The sequence below is a fragment of the Notolabrus celidotus genome, chromosome 1 (genome assembly GCF_009762535.1).
Source record: "Notolabrus celidotus isolate fNotCel1 chromosome 1, fNotCel1.pri, whole genome shotgun sequence".
Classification (NCBI taxonomy): domain Eukaryota; kingdom Metazoa; phylum Chordata; class Actinopteri; order Labriformes; family Labridae; genus Notolabrus; species Notolabrus celidotus.
This window is the reverse complement of record NC_048272.1, coordinates 15,753,933-15,775,790: the sequence shown is the minus strand read 5'-3', so window position 1 is coordinate 15,775,790 and position 21,858 is coordinate 15,753,933. Positions and strand designations below refer to the sequence as shown.

The window sequence follows — 21,858 nt, the reverse complement described above, 5'->3', positions numbered from 1 at the left end:
AGAGAGGAGAAGACAGTCGATAGAGCAGGAAACCAGGAGAGAGTGGGGGACTGACATGCGTGAAAGCGGCAGCAGGCTGGAATAGTTACGTGTCACGTGATGAGACACCATCTGTTTTATTTACTTGTTTACATTTGAAAACCAGAGCATCGTCACGTCATGGCAGAAGCTCCAGCTAGTGGTGGGTTGTTACATTACAGCTTGGACCCAACATTTTAGCAGTATTTCCTATAACAAAAAGAATTCTAATAACCCATTTATCTGACAACTAATTCTGGTGCTGACTGGCGAGAGTGTCAATGTTTAAGTGGTTCCCAAAGTAGGGGTCTGGACCTGGGGAGTTGCCAGACAGTGTTTAAGGGGTCATATGATGCTTTCTATTATTATAAAAACATATACAAAAGTGTGTAGTGTAAAATTAGTAGTTTTATCGTGAGCTTAAACATTAAGACTACTTAAAGCTGGGGTTGGTAGTCGGATCTAGATATACTTGTTGTTATACTGGTTAAAATGATCTTTATGTCCCGATGGCAATCAATACATAATGTATTCATAAAAAAGAGCAAAAAAAAGACGCTATTTACAGTCAGAGTAAACCTGGGAAAACACCAACCAATCCCTGCCATCAGGATCCAAAATTGGAAACCAATCAAATCCTGTCCTGCGGTTCTGCCTGCCTCCTGCGTGTACATTTCATGTTTGCTTATGTTTTTAACTTTCCCTATCATAATGTTTTGGTGTGTTTCTTACCGCTGAGTGAGACATGAGTTGACGTCATAGACTGTATAAAATATGAACTTAGTATCCGTGACGTCACCCATCTGTTTCTGAAGAGCTGTTTTGAGACCAAACATCGGCGGGAGCCATATTGCTTCCCTCGAGCCAGTGTGACATAAAGAGGCCGAGTTTGAGCCTCCTAGCCAACAGCTGCGGTGTTCCCACAGTCAGCTGGGCCTCTCATTGGAAGACTCATAATCTCAATATCTTCGAAATTGCCGCGTTAGAAAAAAATTCACCCCCCTCACAGTGAGAGCACATCGAGAAATGAGCTATCCAGACTACACTCGTCTTTTGTACCAGGCTGTAAACATGTTTATTTCTGCTGTAAAGATCGTCTTTTTCCCATTCATGTGTATGTGACTTCCGGTACTTCCGGAGCCAGCCTCAAGTGGATCCTCGATGAACTGCAGCTTTAATACTTCCGCATTGGACAATATTTTTAAACCGGAGGTTGCTGCCTGGTTGACGTGTGCAAACACAAACGATATGCTGAGAACCTGTTTTGAATCAGTCACGATCATATGGTCGCGAATCAGCGCGCTCGTGCATGTGAGCGGGGGCGTTGTTTTGGAGGAGCTCCGAGGGGAGGGGAGGGAGGGGTTAGGCAGAGTCCTGAGGAAATGCTACATTCAAATTGATGCTAGTTTTCCGTGACTACAAACCCTAGCTTTAAATTCTACTGACATTTTTAAACTTCGTATAAAATAACATGATGGTTGTTTGGCTGATTTGTTCTTGGTTGTTCTAATGTAATTGTAATGATTTGTATTGGCCTATTACTGTGTGTGCAGGGCAGGTCCACTTGACCAACAATGGGAGTCACACTGAAATGTCTCTAGCACCGTTATTTTGGGGGTTATGGGCTGAAAAGTTTGAGAACCCCTGGCTTAGGTCGACTAAACCTACACATTTCACCGCTGAAAAATTAACCAAAATATTTCCCTTCTCTCTAGGCACCCTCAGTGTGTAAAGAAAGGATCTTTTAGGTTCTTATAAATGATCTTGGCTCTTCAAGCCTAGAAGATCCTACTCAATTAGGGATTGTTATAGTGGTCTTTGAGATATCAGAGGCAATGGCATCAATGAACACCTACATGAGTTAAAGGCAGTGGCAAATAAAAAATGAAGCCAGTGCAAAGGTTAAAAAAAATGCAGTTCCCTGAATGTCCACTAGAGGCCAACTCCAAAAGCCAGCAGCCCATCAACACCTAGGTCGAGATGCCTATGTTTACAGGCAGAATAAAACATGTTTACAGCCTGGTGGTCTTCATAGTTTATTCCTCTGTTCATGACAAATGCATTTGGGCTTTTTTTAATAACATCTGTTTTGATGATATAGGGCAAAGAGTTATGAATACATTGCATAAATAGATGAGTGGACATTTGAATGTCTGTGCTGCATGCTTCACGCTGCCTCTTCATAAAGCAATGGGTGGCGTCCCTGAGATAACATCGATGATTTATGCAGTCTGTGGTTATAGGACATTCACATGGCTAAGTATGCCAGCGCAAACACACCACACAAACTGCACTTTAATAAGGGCGTCAACATTCAAAGCAACAATACGAAAGTTTCCCTCCTCTCTGCAGATATACATCATTTCAGTCTCGATGGTTTATAGGAGGAATAAACGCCTGAAGCACCCGCTCCTCCTCATTCGAGAGACAAGTATGTGTTAGAAAAGTCTTACCATCTAGAAATATTACATTGAGTCAGCTTTTGATTTCTTATTCAGCATAAATATGATCAAGAACCTCTCAGCCAAGGAGATCCTCAGCAGATATCCTGTCACGTTTTATTAGTCTCAGTTCCTTCAAAGTTCAAAAACAGCTTATAGTTAGAGGCTTATCAGCTGCTATTAACCAGAAGAGTCTGACAAACGAGGAATACGGATAAATAATAAAAATGATTTAGCGCTTATATCAAACGACTTCAGCAGGTTTACACATCTGCACATTCTACTTTTGCTGGATTGTTCCAGGAACTTGTTGTGCACAAAATAACTGGCAGCTTGTTAAAGGGCTGACTAAAAATGAGCATGTTGGAGCGTTTTTGTGTGTGTGTGTTTGTGTGTGTGTGTGTGTGGTGTGTGGTGTGTGTGTGTGTTGTGTGTGTGTGTTGTGCGTGTGCGTGTGTGTGTGTGTTACACCTTATGTCAGGGGGGCTGTCAGACATGCTGGGAAGGCAGGACTAACGAAGGGAGGGTCGATGGTAGTCCAACTGCTGACAACTCCAGGGAAAAACTGACATGCATACAAACAGACACACACACACGCTCTCAAGCACACACAAACACACAAGGAGGAGGATCAGACTGCCAGAAAATGAAACCAGCAATCCAAAACCAGCTGTACGCCGAGTTGCACCTAAATGGATCTTTCATTTTGATTTTGTTTTTGGCTGCAGCATGATAATCCCTTTGGAGATACATTTACCCAAATAAATATGATAGATGAAGTCTTTCAAGAGTGTGTATGTGTGTGAAAATGGGGCTGCAAGGTGTATTAATTGCTGGCATGATTTATTTTGGTTATTCCTCTGAATTACAGAGTTTAATAAGGTGTTCTGGTTTGATCCCTGTGAGCAGAAAGCTGAAATTTGAATCCAATGCTCCTAATTCTTCACCGTATGCTTCTTACACAGATGTTATTGGCGTAAAGATTTGCATCGGCTTATTAGGTTGCAGCACTGAATAATATAATCAGCCCTCCTCTATGGTTGCCCAAAGGCGGCAGCAGCAGCAGCAACAAACCCCTGAGACCGACTCAGAGATTCTGGGATGAAACAACAACCGCTCAATCAATACAGCCTCCACTAACATTAGCTCAGGGCCGACATGTTTACAATTTTAAGCTCATTTCCTTTTTTAGGTTGTTGCTCTTATCCAGACGGTCAAGCAGTGACTGAGAGTTGTGTGCTCAGAGTTTAAATATAAATGTTTAAGAGGATGGATTTGTTGATATTTTAGGGTGGAACACAAGAGGCCTTTTGGACGAACTTACAAACTGCTCCTGAGTAGAGGTTTTGTTTTTTTAGCCTTGTTTACTTTTTTATTATTTCTATTTTATTTCTGTTAAACAAGTCATGCTGTATAGATACGATTATCATTGCAGCTGCAGAACATTTTTTGTATTTGGAAACTTGACCATAATTCTCCTGTTTTAGCATCCTAACACTAAAGCTCTCCACGGCCTTTCTCTGGCTACATAGCAGATATGTTAATACAGTATAGCTGACACGGACATTGAGATCCTCGGGCAGAGGTTTACTGTCTGTTCCAAATGCGAAAATGAAAACAAAAGGGGACAGAGCGTTAGCAGTGAGAGGTCCGACACTATGGAACTATCTGCCTGAGGTGATCAGGTCTGCTCTCTTTTATATCCTTTCTTAAAACATACTTTTATCAAAGAACCTTTCCTTACTTTAGACCTGAAACTTTATTTTTTGAGTTTAACTGTTTTAAAAAAATATTTAAACTAGATTTTGTTTGGAGGAATTTTATTTTTTTAAATACATTTTATTTCTTGATTTGGCCTTGTGTGATCGTTTTGCTGACCATGTAAAGACCTTTGTAACCTGGTTTTTAAAAGGTGCTTGATAAATAAAATTGTTATTATTATTATCAATATAAGTATTGCTATTATTATGATTACCTTTTTAATTATGTTTTACTTATTAATTTAAAAATATATTAGTATTATTATTATATTATTATTATTATTAATACTAATACTACTACTACTACTACTACTACTATATATAATAATAATAATTCTTATTATTATTACTATTATTATTAGTATTATTATTATTATTATTATTATTATTATTATTATTATTATTATTATAATTATTTCTAGGCTCTGACCTCATCACTCCTTGCAAATTAATGTTTCATGCAGTAGTTTGAGGAGAGAGGAGATAGATGTGGTGAGCTGTAAGTTTGAGCACAGCAGTGCTGCCCTGCACCAGTGCTGCACTCCAACTTGCAGCTTGCAGCTTAACTAGACGACCAAAAGGAGGGCACCTTAATGACTGTGAGACTATTGCATGTCAAATGTGAATGAGTGCAGCTCGAGCTTCCTGTCTGAACTCGCTTGAAGGCATTGCTCCATTTTCAAAATGGGATCACATACAATTTTAAACATTGAGTCCATTAACTCTGCCATTTGGTGTATTGTGACAAAGTTAGCTTTGAGCTCATTTTCCTCTGCAGTCCCCGAGCAGGTCACAGTTTCAGTATCCACACAGTTATCACACGATGCTCGAGTGCAAAGATTACAACACAAAAGGTATGATTCAGAGTGACACAGAGCAGAACATCATGAATACGATATTCACATGCAGACAGTCTGGCTGTACTGGCTGTTAATGCAGCTTATTATGATCCATAATTACATTTATAGTTATACAGTGACCTTTGCTGCTCACATTAATAATGATGGGAGAAAGGGGATAGTCAAGTGAGGAGGCATAAAATCTTTACATTACACGCAGGACGGTCTGCATGTGTAGAGGTGAGGTGAGTGAACGGGTCAAACAGAGGCACGAATTTACACCAGTGTTTCAGTGAGCATAAATCCAGTGGATTCTTTTTAAACCATGTGCAGGAGTTTTTGGAAACCTTCAGTGGTTTGTGCCTCAATTCAACAAAATGTGCTCATTTATTCTGTCTAATCACTGGAACTCTCGAATAGTCACACACGTTGTTTTGGTAGCCATTGATAGAAAGATTTAGTTGCAAAGTGTTAATTCATCAGTTTTCAAGTACGTTGCATTAAGCTGATGAAAATATTCTGGGAATTGATTAGTCTGTTTTGTACAAAATAATACAGCACTGAAGAAAACATAAAACCTACCAGCTCAAAGCAGAGTCGTTGGTCTAACACGTTGATTTGGTGTTCACTATTAACTTAACACACTCAATCAAATACACTTTCAGGATGTGGGTAAAGGAAGAGCACAGGAACAACTTCTGCTGTGCATCTGGGACACGGTTAATGTCCACAGTGACCGTAGTTCAACTGAACACTGAATAACCGTGATGCTTTCACCACACTGTGGGAAACAACATCTCCGCCCGTAATCCCTATCAACACCCCCTGTTGCGTTTTCAGAATACAGTATGGAGCAGGACCAACTGGAGTCCTGTGACCGAGGTTTTCCTGTGGTAACTACAGCATTAAGAAATATCCAACTCCTCTCCTCATCCAAGTTGTCTTTATCGGCCTCTGAAAACCTCTGACCACATGGATCTGGTGGAATTTGGCCCTTAGTTCTTTAAGGGGAGTACACTACTAAAAGCAATACTCTCCCAAACTGACATACAGTTCCCAATTGAATATATCTTTGTTTTCAATTTCAACAAATTATGCAAATTACATCAACCTGAGAAAAATAAGTATCTACAAACTAAAACTTCACAACAATATCATCTTACACAAAAGTCCTGCTTGCTGTTAGGACCATCAAAAATTATGGATTCAAGAAGCTTATCAGAGAACTAAATCCAGATACAAGCTAACAAACTTTCTACAGCTTTCACTCAGGAGCAAAAATCTGCCTTTTAATTTAAATGAAATAATAAATTGATATTTAGGTGATAACTTGTGATATCAACTGACATTACATTTTTTGCGTAATAAAATATTTTTCAATATCGCCCAGCTCTACCTGTGCCTCAACATCCAACAGAAGCTCTTCTTTAGGCCACTGAAGAAGCAAACATGCCCAAACTGTTGAGTTAAAGCTTATTTTGGTTTGGATGTGAGAATGCTTGGAGAGACTCATGTATCTAAGTAATATAGATGTATAAGGATAGCCCCAAGATGGTGTATGCTTTGGCCCGCTTTACAATATTGCAGTCTGATCACAGAACGACTCCTGGAAACAGTATCAATGACTCACTTCATCGTCTGAATCGTAACAAAGGAAAAGAGCCATATGTGTGAAAACAGACAGTAGAAAAATCCAATCCCCACTGCGAGTGTCTTTTTCTTCAGCACACACCTCAAGTGAGGTGAAACATCCTGCTGATTCTACACTGTATTACATAAAAACCCCTCGCTCTCAAAAGGAGTCCTGCTGACCAAGATAGACGCAGTCATCTATGAAACTCTGGAGAGGAGAGGGAGCAAACACAAGCTTGGCCAGGAACACATTCAGCCCTTTAGGCATCCTTCCCCTCTGCACACACACAAGCACACACATGCACACACACACAAAACATCTATCCTGTGTGACTCCATGCACTTTAACAACAGCAAGAACAGATTTTTTTTCCAGCCCAGACAGACAGATATGTATAATTAATCTAATAAAGAGTGTAGTACAACTCTGCACATTTCAGCATGCATAAGTACACAATGAAGCATGAGGAGAGTCTGAAGAATGAACCACATCGCTACAGAGAGAGACATAAAGAGCAAGAGCGCTAAGCCAGAGCTTACCACTCTTAAAAAAGGACAGCACCTGTCCCCTCACAGCTCCTCTGACAGCCTCTTCTGTCATCCAGCCAAACGTTGTATTTCAGTTCCGATGTAAAGTACGGGGAAACAGTCCTTGGAAGCCATTAAGACCCTCTCATCAGCCTAATTAGCTGCTAGTAAGTGGCTATTGGCCTTGTACTGTATAGGACACTTGTCATATGTCTTATTCATACATAATTGCTCCACCAGACTGCGGTATCCCTCATTTCTACATCATTAAGCTTCATTTATCTTAGTCAGAGAGTTGAAGTAAAAGTTCCACCCTTTCATTTATGACACTCTAATGAGTCATTAGCATTTGGGTTATGAAGCGTTGGCCGATTTTGGAGACAGGTAGCGATGTATTGAAATGACTCTGTTTAAATTCCGGCAGGCTCTTCTTAACAGGGAGCGAGAGCTGCTGCGGCTCTCATCAGGAGCCGACTAATGAGAGACTTAATGAAAAGATTGCATCTGAAAACAAAGATCTGTCAGCTGGATGGAGACAGAGATGGGACAGAAGTTGACAGAGTGTGATGGTGTCGTGACTGGACCTAAGTTCTTCAGAAACTGAGAGAAAGTTGGATGTGAGGATGAGAGGAAAGAGCCAGAGAATGAGTGAGGGATGGGTTTCTGCCAGTGCCGACCACAGCAAGCGAACCTCAGCTCTCTGTTTGATTTGTAATATTTATTCTTTAATCCCCACAACACACAAATAGCGCCTAATCCCTCAGGAAAACAAGCTCTTTCAACCACTGTTTTCCCCGCTGGCAGCTGCTCTGCTTCTACATGAAGCTTTAACTGGATACTGGTCACTGCAGCTCAAAGGGGTCTGATGTTGCTCTGTGTGGTGAGAACCAAAGGCTTCTTTAGAGATGGGATTTTCTGAGCAAAAAGAGAGAGAGAAAAAAAGAACAGCATGCAGCATCGCAGTGCCAAGAACTCAATGAAAGCTGGTTGTGGTTCTGAGAAATTGTAAAACACTGCCCCCTTGTGGTCACTCTTTGATATGAGCAGTCAGACATGCTGGCAAGCAGAAGAGTAGCTGGAAAGCCTTGGAATAAAATAAGATTAGTATCAGAGGCAACCAATCTCAATAATTAGATCATCACACCGCGTTTAATGGAGATTAGAAGACAGACGCTTCCCTTTAATTCATGGATAATTATCATCTTAGGTAAGTGAAAGAAAAATGTATCAAAGTCTACTCACTGGCTCTACACTGGGATAATTTAATGTTATTATCTTTGGGTACAAAAAAGGTCACCTTTGAAGTTTCGCCTCCAAAAGCAGCTAATAATGGACGAGCAGGATGAATGAAACTCAAAGACACGCTATCAGGATTCAGTGTGACCATAAATATTTAACGACCCGTGCTGTCACCTCTCAGAGGGGAGGAGGCACTCCAGCGCTGCAAGCTTGTATTTTCAAACTCAGAGTTCATAATGATCACTCTCGGACACAGCCTATACTTAGTCAATGCATTTCCATAAGCTCAAATTTTAACATCCATTACCTTTTTGGGACAATTTGCACACACACTGTGAGACAGAGCTACACCTCAACAGAAAGGCATTTGCTCTTCTGCGTTTGATGCATACAGAGAGCTGTCTGACCGTACTCTACATTAATCTTGTCCATATATTTTTTTCGGAAGCTCATGGATGCGGACTAATGTTGCAGTACCACCGGAAATCATTGGGCAGTGTCGCTAACAGTAGCAAAAAACAAAGGAAGACTACTTTGGAAAATGGCAGAAGTTTTGTGCCTCTTCATAACAGATGCAGTTATCAATACCCTCCTCCCTTGTCGCATGTTGTATGTATTGTTTAACACCATATCAATGTAAAGGATGCGTGTGGGGAAGTGACGGATATCTTTCAAAATCTACATATCTATTTTCTTATGTACAGAAGCATAAGTGGGGGCCTTGAGACAGCGTTTTTCTCAGCACAGATACACTCATTTAGACTCTGTGGTCTGTGTCGCCTGTGTTTGATGGATCTGAACTTTAAACCCAATAATGAAACAGCAGGAGTCAAACATACATCAAACCCCACAGAAAGTGATCGCACGCATGAGGAAAATTGCATAAATCACAAATGATACATATTCCAACAAAGGGAAACAAAATCAATTCCCATTTGAAGACGGTACAGTTTAATTAGCCTAATTGCACAATGTGTAGTAGGAACGGTGGCTCTACAAAGTGACAGGAACAAATTGAGTTCAGCTCACACTCAAAGTTGGCAGAGCGATTCTCATTTCGTCTTTGGTCTTCGTTGGTGAACACATTGTGATCTACTGCGCTCCCTTTTTTTTTAAGGGTAATTTCACAACATCTAATTTATCATGGCATATGCTTGAAGATAATTACATTACACTTTCCTGATACAATCTCTTCCCTAGGCTGCTTTGAATAAGTGCTGAACCATAACAAGTATTTACAGCTCACAGCCAGATGGTGAGGCTAGTGCTGGCATTTCATTCCCTTTCTCTCTCACAGTCCCTCTGTCCGTCTGTCCGTCTGTCCGTCTGTCCATCTGTCTGTCCGAGCCAGGAGTATACAGACTGATGCTCCTTGAGGACACAAGAGAAGGGCGTAACCGGAGCCACCGGCAGATTTTGTTGACAATGCTGATCTCTGGAGAAAGGAAGCTGTAGCTAATGGGCTGAAGATGGAGCAGGAAGCAGGGATTTGGATCACCGCTCTGAGGGGGCTCACATTCTGCTCTGGGACAGAATCACTGCACCTGAACTGTCTATCTGCAGAGCAGTAGCCCAGCTTCAACTATTGACCCCCAAGACTTAAGCCAGAGATCATCGCAGAGTGCTCACAGACACATAGACAGAGAGAAAGAGAGGAGGAATAGACAGAAAAGCCAGAGAGATCGAGAGAGACAGAAAGCAATCAATCAGCTCTCCTCCTCCTTCTCGCCAACTCTTCATACTCCAACAATGGAGTCGGCAGGGCCATTAGAGGCTCTTTAGCAGATATAATAAACACACACTAGCAGGACATCAGTGGTTCCCCTCGCTGGGACCAATGCTACTGCCAACAACACATTACACAAATAAATACACTTTATTGATTTAGTGCTCAGAAGAAAACACACAAATACCTAATGCATGCTGTTAAGTAAGTTAGTCTGCTCTATGGATATGACCCCGACGTTGCCTCATGCCCCAAGGAAATCTGTATCCTATTGACAACACTGCTAGTCTCTTTGTGCTGTTGTATTACCAATAAAAGTATATTGCTATAATTTTCACCACAGCTTTCTTCGTTTGTGTCTACTTTAGTTGTGATTCCCAGAAATCCTCTTTATGAATACCAGAAAAAAGGTTTATACTTATTGCTTTGGTCCATACGGACATTTTAGTTTTCATTGTTTTCAGTAAACTAGAATTCTGCGAACACATCTTTTTATACGTCTCTTTGGGTGTAATTTTCATGAAGGCCATTTTCTGCTTTCTACTGTCAGTTTTGTGGCATTGCCTCATGTTGTTTCTCCTTCTCTAGATCCTTGTTTCGTGCTGTATTCATTCTCAGCATGAATGTCATTTTGGACAAAAGCCTCTACTAATGGAATTGTAACATGTTGTAAATTTATAAATGTTGTATTTTCTTTGTGTGCTTTGAACACAACACAACACAATTCAACACTCCTAAACTGATTTAAACTGGACTAAACTGACAAAAAAAAACCTAAGTCAAACCAATCTTAACCATATCAGACAACATGAAAACTAAACAAATCTAAACCCAAAAATGTAAATTCAATGAAACTAAAACTAAGGCAAACAGACATTTACCAAAACAAGCTGAACTAAAATACACTAAACCAAATCAAAGTAATCTAATAAAAACCAACTAAACCAAACCAGAGCTAAATCCACCAAACAACTCAAACCAAACCAAACAAACAAAAACCACACTGATTAAACTAAAGCAAAGCACCCAAACTAAATAAAACCAAACTAAACTAAACCAAAGTGAAGTCAACCAAACCAAACACGCAGAAACAAATTGAACTTGATCAGACCAGCCCAAACAACCCAAACCAAACTATACTAAATCATCCAAACTTAACTTCACCAAGAGTGAACTTAATAAGACCAAACCAAACTTAACTTTTCGAAAACAAACCAACTAAACCAAACTAAACCAACCTAAACTAAACTAAACTAAACTAAACTAACTAAACTAAACTAAACTAAACTTAACTAATCAAACCCACAGCAAAAAAGTAAAACCAAACTGAATGTAGCCTACTAAACTTAACCAAATAGACAGATCCAACCCAACCTCACCAAATTAAATTAAACAAAACTAAACAAACTGACCTGTTCCAACAAAATTAACTTTACTTACGTTAAACTGAACTTCAACAAACTAAACTAAATTAACAATACTTTAACTAAATTGTTGTGTATGCATTGCTGATCTCTGCATTTAAAAGTATAACACTTGTGTCATCATCGTATACACTGATTTCAAAGCATTTCCATGACCTCAAATATCTCAAAATGCTTTTAACTACAGCTTCAATGTTCAACAGCCTCTTTCATATCTATGGAGTAGCTCAACGTGATCTAAGTTTCGATATAAAATAAAACACTAAACAAGTGGAAAAATGACCACGGATCAAAGAAAAGAATCAAGTACACTCAACTATTGTAAAATCAACTCAAGATATGAAACATAAAGCTACAGCTCTATAAAGACATTCCAATTAGTGTTTTTAAAGCAGGGTTTAGAAGTCTTACTGGTGTGTTTTTCTTTTATTAGCTGGTTATCAAACATGTCCTTGAACATTTTCAAGGCGTCATATAACACTTATAATATTTGCTCTGGAGCAGTGAGACAGCTTGGGTTTATAATTGCTGCATGTAGCTGAAAGAACAATCAATGATTATATAGTGGGAGGCTGTAATGCAGAATAACTCAAGTTAAGCTGACACTGGCTGTAATTAGTCTTAATAGAGCTGATAGAGAAATGATTACTTGCCACCTGTATTCCTCAGATCTTAAGCTTCAGTGCAAGAACAACTACAACCCTGATACTACAGGAATACACACACACTTCACCATTCAACACCTATTAAACATGTTTATCATGTGTACTCTGTCACATTTTAGCATAAACAACATGTTGCTTGTCCCTAGTAATATACATAAACCTCAAAAAGCATAACTGAAACAGAAATAATGGAGTGAAAACAATGTCTGACGATACACTCTTACCCTATCACATTCTCTGTAATTATCTATGATGGACTTCTTGACGTTAATTGGGTTTTCAGGGAGGCTCCTGCTGCTACTTTAAATGCAAGAAAATGTCACAGCTTCACCAAGGTGTGCATGATGATAATGCGGTCGACCGGAGCACCTCATCTAATTGAGAGTAAGACATTTTTGAGCGGGAGAATGAGTGTTGAAGAGCAGCTTGGCAGTTACGTCTGTCATTGAATAAAGCTTGGTCACTGCCTCGCTCAAGCACTATAAAACAGCAGACTGCTTTTCTGCCACAGAGCTCAGTCTTTTTAAAAAACAGCATATCAATGGAGGATGACAGCCCTCTATTTCACCTCAAGGACAATGGCCCCACACCATACTTTATCTTATTTATGATAACTGATTGCTTGACCTGAGTAGCACTCAATTGTGCCTGACTGAAAATATATGGAAGGAAGATGCATGGCAGCTGTCAGAACAACATCTCCATTTTTTGTGTTTAGATTAATCCAGACATCTTTCTGCACAATGTCAACGTGCAACAGTCAGTGTAGGGGCCTCTTCATGTTCAAAGACATTCCTTCAACTGTAAAGACCTACATACTTCTTTAAAGGAGACACTAAATCCGCTATTTTTATTCTTTCTACATCCACTTTTTCACTGCGTCAGTGATTCTCTTTCACCGCAGGACCATTAATGTCCTCCTGCTGGGACACATCGTACTTAGTAATAAAGAGAGCCTGTATTTTAAGTGTTTGCCCTTCCACTTAGAGATCTGCCCTGATGTGATAAAACATGTTCACAGCTTTTTATTTTAAGTCACTCACACGTCCAGATTTTCCTCGTCCAAGTCCTTCATTTCACATTGCCCAATCCATTTCCTTAAACTGTGTTTGGGGTTGATATAAACAGCTCTCAGTTTGAGAACCTCATAACGTCAGAGCTGCTTTAAGTGCTGATAACTCTGAGAAAGGCTTTCAATTTATTTCATCTTCCTGTGTCATGTTTGTAAGAAACTTCTGGAAGCTTTATCTGAAAATAAAGTTCCTGTAAAGTCTTGTCTATATTGATTTCAATTTTTCATTCATACTTAAATATCTTGTAGGGCTGCAGGTCATGATTCTGTCATTCATGGATTAATTTATTGAGTTTCTCTCAGTTCTCTAGAGGCTCAAGTCAGTCAACAAACCAAAAGAAGAAAAGCAGCAAGTGATAAATCTTCAAAAGCCATAAGACTTCACAATTTGAGACTTTTGTTAAAAAAAGAAAGGCTTCAATAATAACCTATCATGAAAAAAGTTTCCAGCTACTTTTGTTGGACCAAAGGATTAAGTAAGACAACATATTACTGCTTGAAGCAATGATAAGATGTAAGTATAACCTCTGTGACTCAATGAAAATAAACTGCGTGTTACCAGGAGCATTGTGTCAACCCGTCAGTTTACATTAGAATAATGTGTCACGTACACGCATTTACACACTGATGTAATTGAGGCTCATGTAACTTTTGCACATCCATTAGCAGTCGGCTCATATGATTCCATAACTGTGCAAAGGTCGAGCAAATCAATAAACCGATAGCTGGAGATTGTCAACACTTCTTGGTCATTTAGTATTCCACTCAGGTGCTGTCTGATGTGCACACTCAAGGGAACTTTGGGGCAGTGCACACAAAATGTAAATACCAAAAATTCAAGGACTGTGTGACCAGCAGTAGACTGGCCTTTAGTTTCCTCCAGGCAACACTAAGATTGCTTTAATGCAGTTTAAGTCAATGCCAAGAATGCCACTTCAAGTAATGGCAGCTGCTTTTATTGTGCCTGCTCATGTTTTTAAATTTACAATGGTTTCAATACGCAGGGATGCTGACTTGGAAAAACATTATTTACAGCACTGACTTGGGATTGAAAGTCACTAAATAACCCTCAGCCATAAAGAAACTCTCCCCTCTGTTTCATTGATTTCCTGCAAAGTACTCAAGAGTGAAGATTTCTATCCTGTTATTACAGCTCAAGTTCTAAAGTTTTATTAGATATCCTCATATTGGAGGAAACGTTTCATCTGTGATTCCAAATGAGAGATTTGGACGATGGTTTCACTAGTAAGGACTACTTTCAGGCTTACAGTTTAAATCCTACAACTCTTTGATGAACATGTCATGAGTTGATTAGTTTAGTATTTCCTTGTGTTTCATGCCTTGTTTCCTACCTGTCTGTGTTCTGTATAAGTTATCCTATGTCATTTAGTGATCCATGTCTCTTGTTGTAGTCCTTTGTGTACTTTCTTGGGTTTCTTAGTCTAGTCTGTTGTGTTTCCTGTTTTATTTTGTAGTTCTTGACCCCTGTGTTTCCAGTTTAGTTTTACTTCTGCCCTGGTGTGTTTCCCCGCTTTATTATTAAAACCTTTATTTTTTCTTCACATGGGTCCTCCTCAGTTTTTCCCATCATGACAGAAAGGTCCTCCTTTAATCAGAATTAACCCAGACAGAAGATGCCCTCTGATGAGCTTCTTTCTACACTGGTTTAAAATTCTAGTACACAACCGTCTCAATCAATCAAATCTATTAAGTGCACCAGATGCAATGTTACACCTCTTGATGAATGAGGAGCCAACTGCATGGGTGATTTCCGTTTAAAAACTTAGAAGCATCTTTTATTTACAGCACTTACTTTAAACTGAGAGTCAAAAGATCTCACATCAAAAAAAAAAAAAAATTCTTGTATATCACTTATTTTCTACAATCTTCATCATGTACAATCTACTCTTCCAGCATTACAGTTTTGTTTCTTGAATGAGTTACTATTGAACAACTTCATTTTGTCCAAGTTAACTCGAACACAAGATCCTCATGCATCAAATTCAACGAAACCTTCTCTTGGTTTGCAGCATCATAAGTCAATAAAATGATGAGGTATAAAAACACCTCTTAAATATATGATGAGTGCACTTTACTTACAGCAGTGACTTTGAATTGGAGGTCACTGCATGATCTTGCAGAAAAATAAACAGATATTTTCCACAAAGTCTTTCTCAGTTAAAACTTCTATCTTGTTGCCAAAGCTTGGTTCTTAAAATACATTACATCTGGATGTCACAAATTATGGCAAAAATCCAAACAATAGACACTCTTTGATGAAAACCAGCTACTGCCTCTCTCATGTCCTCATATGCATGTCCTCATATGCATGTCAATCATTCCAAACTCTCAAGTCTAGCAGAGGAAAATGAAATACCTCCTGAAGTATAAAATGCCATCGTGCGCCTGTGATTTCTAATTTAGTGTCTGCTGGTTCCAGGAAAGATCAAACATTGGTGAGTTCTTTGAAACCTATTCTCTCCACGGGGTCTCAGTGAATCTTACCTGCATGAAGTTCTCTGGTCCGCAGTCCAAGCCTCTGAAGTTACACTCTAGCAGCATGTCTTCCATGCGGTGTCGTGTGCGAGTGTGGAACTCATCAAGGCTGAAGCGAGAGCCTGGAGGGCGATCTGGCTCTGGCGCGAGCGGGAACCCCGGCGCCATTCCCTCTTCGAAGCCCAGCAGAGGGCCCATGAAAATCAGATCGCTGTAGCTCATCTGAGACTTCCTCACAAAGTTGTAGTTACAGATGGTGATGGCCGGGAAAGTCATGTTATTGGCCACTTTCTCATCCAGCATCGTGATGCGATCATACTGGAGGTAGTAAAGGATTCTGTCGGCTACCTGATACAAGAAAGCGGACAGAGCCAAGGTGAAGACAATCGCCCAGAGACCCTGGCGAATACTGAACTTCTTGTCCTCCACAAACACGTGGTTGGCGCCATGGAGGGAGCAACCACTGAAGAAAGTGGCTATGTCGTCCACCTCAGTGACGTCTTCCTCGTCATTGTAATCATCCCCCTGACTACACCCATCCAGGTAGTCCTGCGAGCCACTGTCATCGTAACCCTTATTAACACGCTTGTAGTGGTCATCGAATCCATCTTTGCCATATCCTCTCGCGGGCTCATCGTCCGCAGAAAAGGAGATGGTGCACATGATCCGGACCGGCATGGCTGCGAGATGAATAAGCCAACACTGCTTTAAAATAAGTAAACCTGAAGTGTAGACCTGAAGTGGAGTCCAGAATCCAAGGAGATAATTGCCAAGAAACTTTAAACCATCAGGAATTCTATAAGAAGAGACATCTAGGAATTTTAAATTCTTCAAAAGCCAAGTTTGACTTTAATTTTAGGTGTCAGTCACAAAACTCTCCCAATCGAATGCAAACTGTCCCAAACAAAGTGAAAACAAAGAGCTTCAACGAGAGAGACCACTCCTTCACCTCCCCACCATTCACGTCTACTCTGAGCTGAACTGCCCAGCCTCGGTTTGTCCTTGTGTCTCAGGGGCAGAATCATCCTTTGGATAGGTTTCCAAAGAAAGCAGAAGAAGAAAACAAGGAGTAGGAGGAGGAGGAAGAGGAGGGGAAAGGAGGTGAGGCAATGAGGAGCATAGGAGACACAATATACTCCCACAGGGCCCAGCTACAGGTCACCGTGATGGGGCAGAGTTTCAGCGTTTACAGGAAAAAATGCTCAGGCTTGGCGCAGTGGGAGAGAGAAAATGAGACAGAACAGCAGCTGATGTACAAAGCTGACAAAAGGCAGTAAATAGACTGTTTATTTCTGCTGATTTTGACCTCACTCCACCCCCGAAAACACAATGATCTCAGCAGTTGTGTAATCAAATGCAAATTATACTTAGGTGTTGCTGGAAGCACTACAGATGAGGCATGAGGCATGAAAGAGAGAATCGAGAAAACATCCTCCAATGCAACGGTTTAATTTCATAATCTGATAGCATGATATGTTTTAGAGTGCTGGTAACAATGCTGAAGAGAAACAGGAAGTGTTAAGTCCAAGTGTGATGTCAGATCGAGAAATAAGCAGTGAAAGAGCAACCACCAAGAGGGGGGGGGGGGGGGGGGGGGCACTCAAGGAATCTAACCAGGCCTTCCATTTGCTCGATGTTATTATCATTTTACAAACTGATCTCTTTCAAATTACAAACCCTCCTCATAGCTGCGGGCAGTTCTGTGGAAAGTGAATTAACTGACACCAAATATGTACAAGTAGTGAAGAGGAGGAGAAAAGAAACACATCTTGGATCCTCCTGTTATCAAATATGGAGATAAATGCAGATTCCCAGAGGTGGTGTTGGTTGTGATATGAAAAGGAAACGTATGAGACCGATCCATTTGTATCGATCCGCCTCCATTAGACTGCTAAGATTATTTTCAGAAACATGATGGTGCCAGATAATGAAACGTTAGACGCGTTTGGGGAGCATGACAGCACTCTTTACAATAAAAAACCAACAGCTAATGATACCAACCTCTAAGGAAAAGCTACATTAAACTTGTAATGCCGATAGAAAACACATTACCCGGACCGATCCATTGTGTCAGGCTTTTAAAGTGTAACAAGCCGCCAGCGTGTTTTCAAGAGAGGGTGAGAAAGGCAGCAGACTTGGTCAATATGTGTCTAGCTGCAGCTGTGAAGATTATCCATCACAGGGAGAAAAAAAACTGCTAGTGATAAGAGAGCAAACAAAAGAGTTGTGGCTTGGCCTTGATCTGCTTCTCTATCTTGGAGCCTGTTTAACAGCAGCGCCTGATAGCCTCTGGTTCTTGAATATGTATTAGTGATCACCAGATAGCCTCGGGCATCCAGCCTGACCTAACAAGAAGGTCACAGAGCTCCCTCGGCTGCTTCCTCCAGGCCTTCTGAGAGAGGGAACATGAATATTCACAAACATCCTGGCTTTGGCACAAGATGCCAAGTTGTGAAACTGCTATGGAGGAAATTACACAGCAGAGAGGAGTGCACTGAACCTCTGAAAAATATCACATGATTAGGTTAATGTACTTTGCGCAGAAATATCTTAATTACTCTGTCAAGGCAGATATATGGATACGCACAGGGTCGCAATAAATCTGTGTTTGTTTTGGCATCTATGTTCTCCTCAAAAGAGATAAATCCTAACACAAACATGACTGTCCAACTCAATTCTGACCCATTTATCTTTCTCTTTATGTCTTTTCATCCTTATCTTTTCAAAGTCATTACTCATTGCCTTCAAATCATGTTCACTCTGCCTCAGCATGTGTATTAGTATCCACTAGGGGGCAGCAGCAGCACATCTACTCCTGCAGTCTCTGCTCAATGCTGAAACTGGCATGACAAAGCATCAGAGGACTTGAAAGACAACATTTTGAGAGGGTCAAGAGGCCAGAGAGATGACAGAAGTTCGTCTGTCACTTTAATTTCTGCATGATGGATGCAGACTGTTTTTTAAATATTAATTTTATTCTTCTTGTCTGTGAATTTCTAAGCATGATGGTTTGACTTAAACATAAGATTTGTTGCACATTAGCACCAAGTCAAACTTGAAGAATCAGAATTTATTTAAGCTTTTATAGATTTTATCACATGAAAGCAAACAATATAACTGATACATACATAATGAAGGATCTACTGTTGATAGAAAATAAAGGGTGGAAGAACCCTTTCTGGGAAAAGCAAAAAAAACCCCAGAAAAATAAAATATAAAACAATACACACACCCCCAAAAAATAAACTAAAACAAAAAAACAATACAACGTAGAAGGAAAAAACAACAACGACTTAAATCTTAAGGGCAGGCCTGCAATAAAGAAATACATCTATATCCCAGCACAAGCATTGAAGAGCTATAAATAGCAGCCAAGCAACATGAGGATTTTGAAGACTCATAAAAGGTTTCTTTAGTAGCAGAAAAGAAAAGAAAACATCTTTCATGATAACACCCTTTGAATAAGAAAAGATCCAGCTCTTACTTCTCTGTAGAATCACCTTATAATATGTGACCTGGTGGACTCTGGACTGAAGAGTACTCAACCATTATCTAACCAATCAACAACTTCAATCCAAAGACCTTTGGTACATCTTGTTCCCTATTTTCTTTCCCCTCATTTCTCCACTACCAACTCTCAAAAAAGCCTTTAATGCCTCTCAGAAAAGGCTCATCAAATCCCATTACAGGTGCTTTTAGGAGAAAAAGTTTGTTTCAACAGATAAACCTTAAACTAAACCAGAGTCTGTGAAATCAGACTGCTTTTGAGAGGTGACACTTTTGCATCAGGTCAAAAGGTGGCAGTGTTGTGACGCCAGCGTCATCTGTCACTCTAACAATAAGTACTGTATATATATCCATACCTCAGGGGCCGAGATTTCAACAAGGCCACGCATTTGGCCATGGTCAGAGTTAGAAGAGCGCAGGGCAGATGAGAAGAGAGGTTTAACGCTCCCTTTCAAGTCCCTCTCACCAGCTCACAGCTAGGATCGACCTGGCGTTGCCATGGATACATCCTGGCCGTCAGCGAGAGAGGATGCACAAAGCCCATTACTCAGAGCATGCATATAGTCACACATGCACACACACAGACACACACAGACATACACACTCACAAACACTAACAAACTGCAAAAAAAGGGAGAAATAGACGCTCTCTGCTGCTTTTTCTTTTTCACACACACGCATGCACAGACACACAGACACACACACACACAAACACACACACACACACACACACACACACACACACACACACACACACACACACACACACACTCACACACACACACACACACACACACACACACACACACACACACACACACACACACACACACATACACACACACACACAAATGCAAACAATAAGGAGGCTTGATGCTTTCTTATAATAAATGTATACCTCATAAATCTGATTTGAGTAAGGATTTGAAATGAGCAGACAAACTGAGTCAAAATAACAAAACAAAGATATCACAAAAAAAGAACTGACACACTAAGATATTACTCGCTCCGGGGCTGCGCTCAATCAATAGTCTAGCATTCATATTCTTAGGTTATTATGGGATTCAATGGATCCGGCTTGCACAGGGAAAAAAAAGAAGCAAAAAAACAAAGAGCAAGTAAACAAGCACTGCACTCACTCTTGTTCCCACAAGATGTTGTGGTACAAGACAGAGGCCAACGGCAATGACGCCTCTCTCCAAAACACAATATTCTACCCTCACCTTTCAACAGAGGCCATCGCTATCTGATACACTGAGCGTCAGACCCACAAGCTCCCCCGCTGGGAGGAAGTAATATACTGAGAACAATGACCTATTTTTTTTTCTAAGTGTGTTGCTGTAGCCAAACAGCACATTTCTCATATAAAGCAGCACAGAGGTGATCCGCAACTTAATGAATTGTCTACGATATGGCCGAGAAGAAGTACAGCAGACACAGATCTGGGCAGGGTTTACCTGGGAGTTGATGGCAGTCTGGGTGAGATGACACCAGTCTCCGGAGGCCAGCTCTTGATGCTAGTAGCCAAGCATAAAAACAACAGACTCAAGTTTTTATGATAACCACACCAGTATTGGAAATGCCTCAGATAGAACTTATAATTGAAGAGGAGATCTTGCAAGTGTCGGGCCTATGCAGCAATGTAATACCACCTGATATCACCCCAACTACTTCTCTTCTGGAAGTCCATCTTCTTTTACTGCAACTATACGGTACCTGGCTAGTTGTGCTTAAGCAGTAACCTCTGATCTTGAAACATGAAGTACAGTACATCCCCCAAAAATGCAGTTCCTGGAGTGTCCACTTGAGGCTGACCCCAAAAGCCAAAGAATCCTCATAAGGTCCTGTGTTAAAATGTCCAACTTCACAGTCTGGTTCAAAAAACAGATTTTTTTTCCATGAAGTTTGTTTCTTCACTCATAAAAAACCAGATGTTGTAAATTCATTCTCACAACTAGGGGCAGGGCTGAGTTGGCTGATAGGTGTGCTCATTGTAGCTGTTAGCCAGGAGGCTTGAAGCCTGTCTCAGCCTCACCTCTTTGCCTGTTCCTTGGTTGTCTGAAAGTTAAGTTAAATCAGCATCAGCATATGGCAACCACCATCTATAGGCTTCAAAACACCTCCTCAGACATCACAGAGACTACACTCATATTTTATACGGTATATGGTTGTTCTGTGCTGGAAGCAAGGATTAATTGATACCAGCACAGATGAATGTAGCTTAGGTCACTTATCACATCACTGAAGATAAAACACAATGCATTATTGCAGTTAAAGCTGCTGCCTGTAGTTACAGAGTAAACATCAGTTCAGAGAGAGGGACTTCAAATGTCAAAATTATCTCTCTCAACCAGATTTCCTCCCCCAACACAGATCTGCGTGTGCAGTCATTATATTGCCGGACTCATAACCAATCGGAGGCTGTAGTAGGGGCTGCCCCTTAACCAATCAGGACAGAGGATTGGAGATTAGCTATGATTGGTCCGTCATAACGGGAACGAGGGGAATAAT

General features: G+C 40.4%; 1 protein-coding gene across 2 annotated transcripts in view; it reads right to left on the bottom strand.

Annotated features, from left to right (window-relative positions):
• Nucleotides 1-21,858, bottom strand: part of asic1b (acid-sensing (proton-gated) ion channel 1b) — a 245,877-nt gene that overhangs the window by 57,786 nt on the left and 166,233 nt on the right. The window contains exon 1 of one of the 2 annotated variants that reach the window (XM_034690035.1): nt 15,850-16,889. The exons of the other annotated variant lie outside the window; for it this stretch is intronic. Coding sequence (XP_034545926.1) covers nt 15,850-16,518 — 669 coding nt within the window. The 5' untranslated portion in view covers nt 16,519-16,889. Of the gene's footprint in view, nt 1-15,849; nt 16,890-21,858 lie in introns of those variants that run through there. 2 annotated transcript variants of the gene reach the window in all.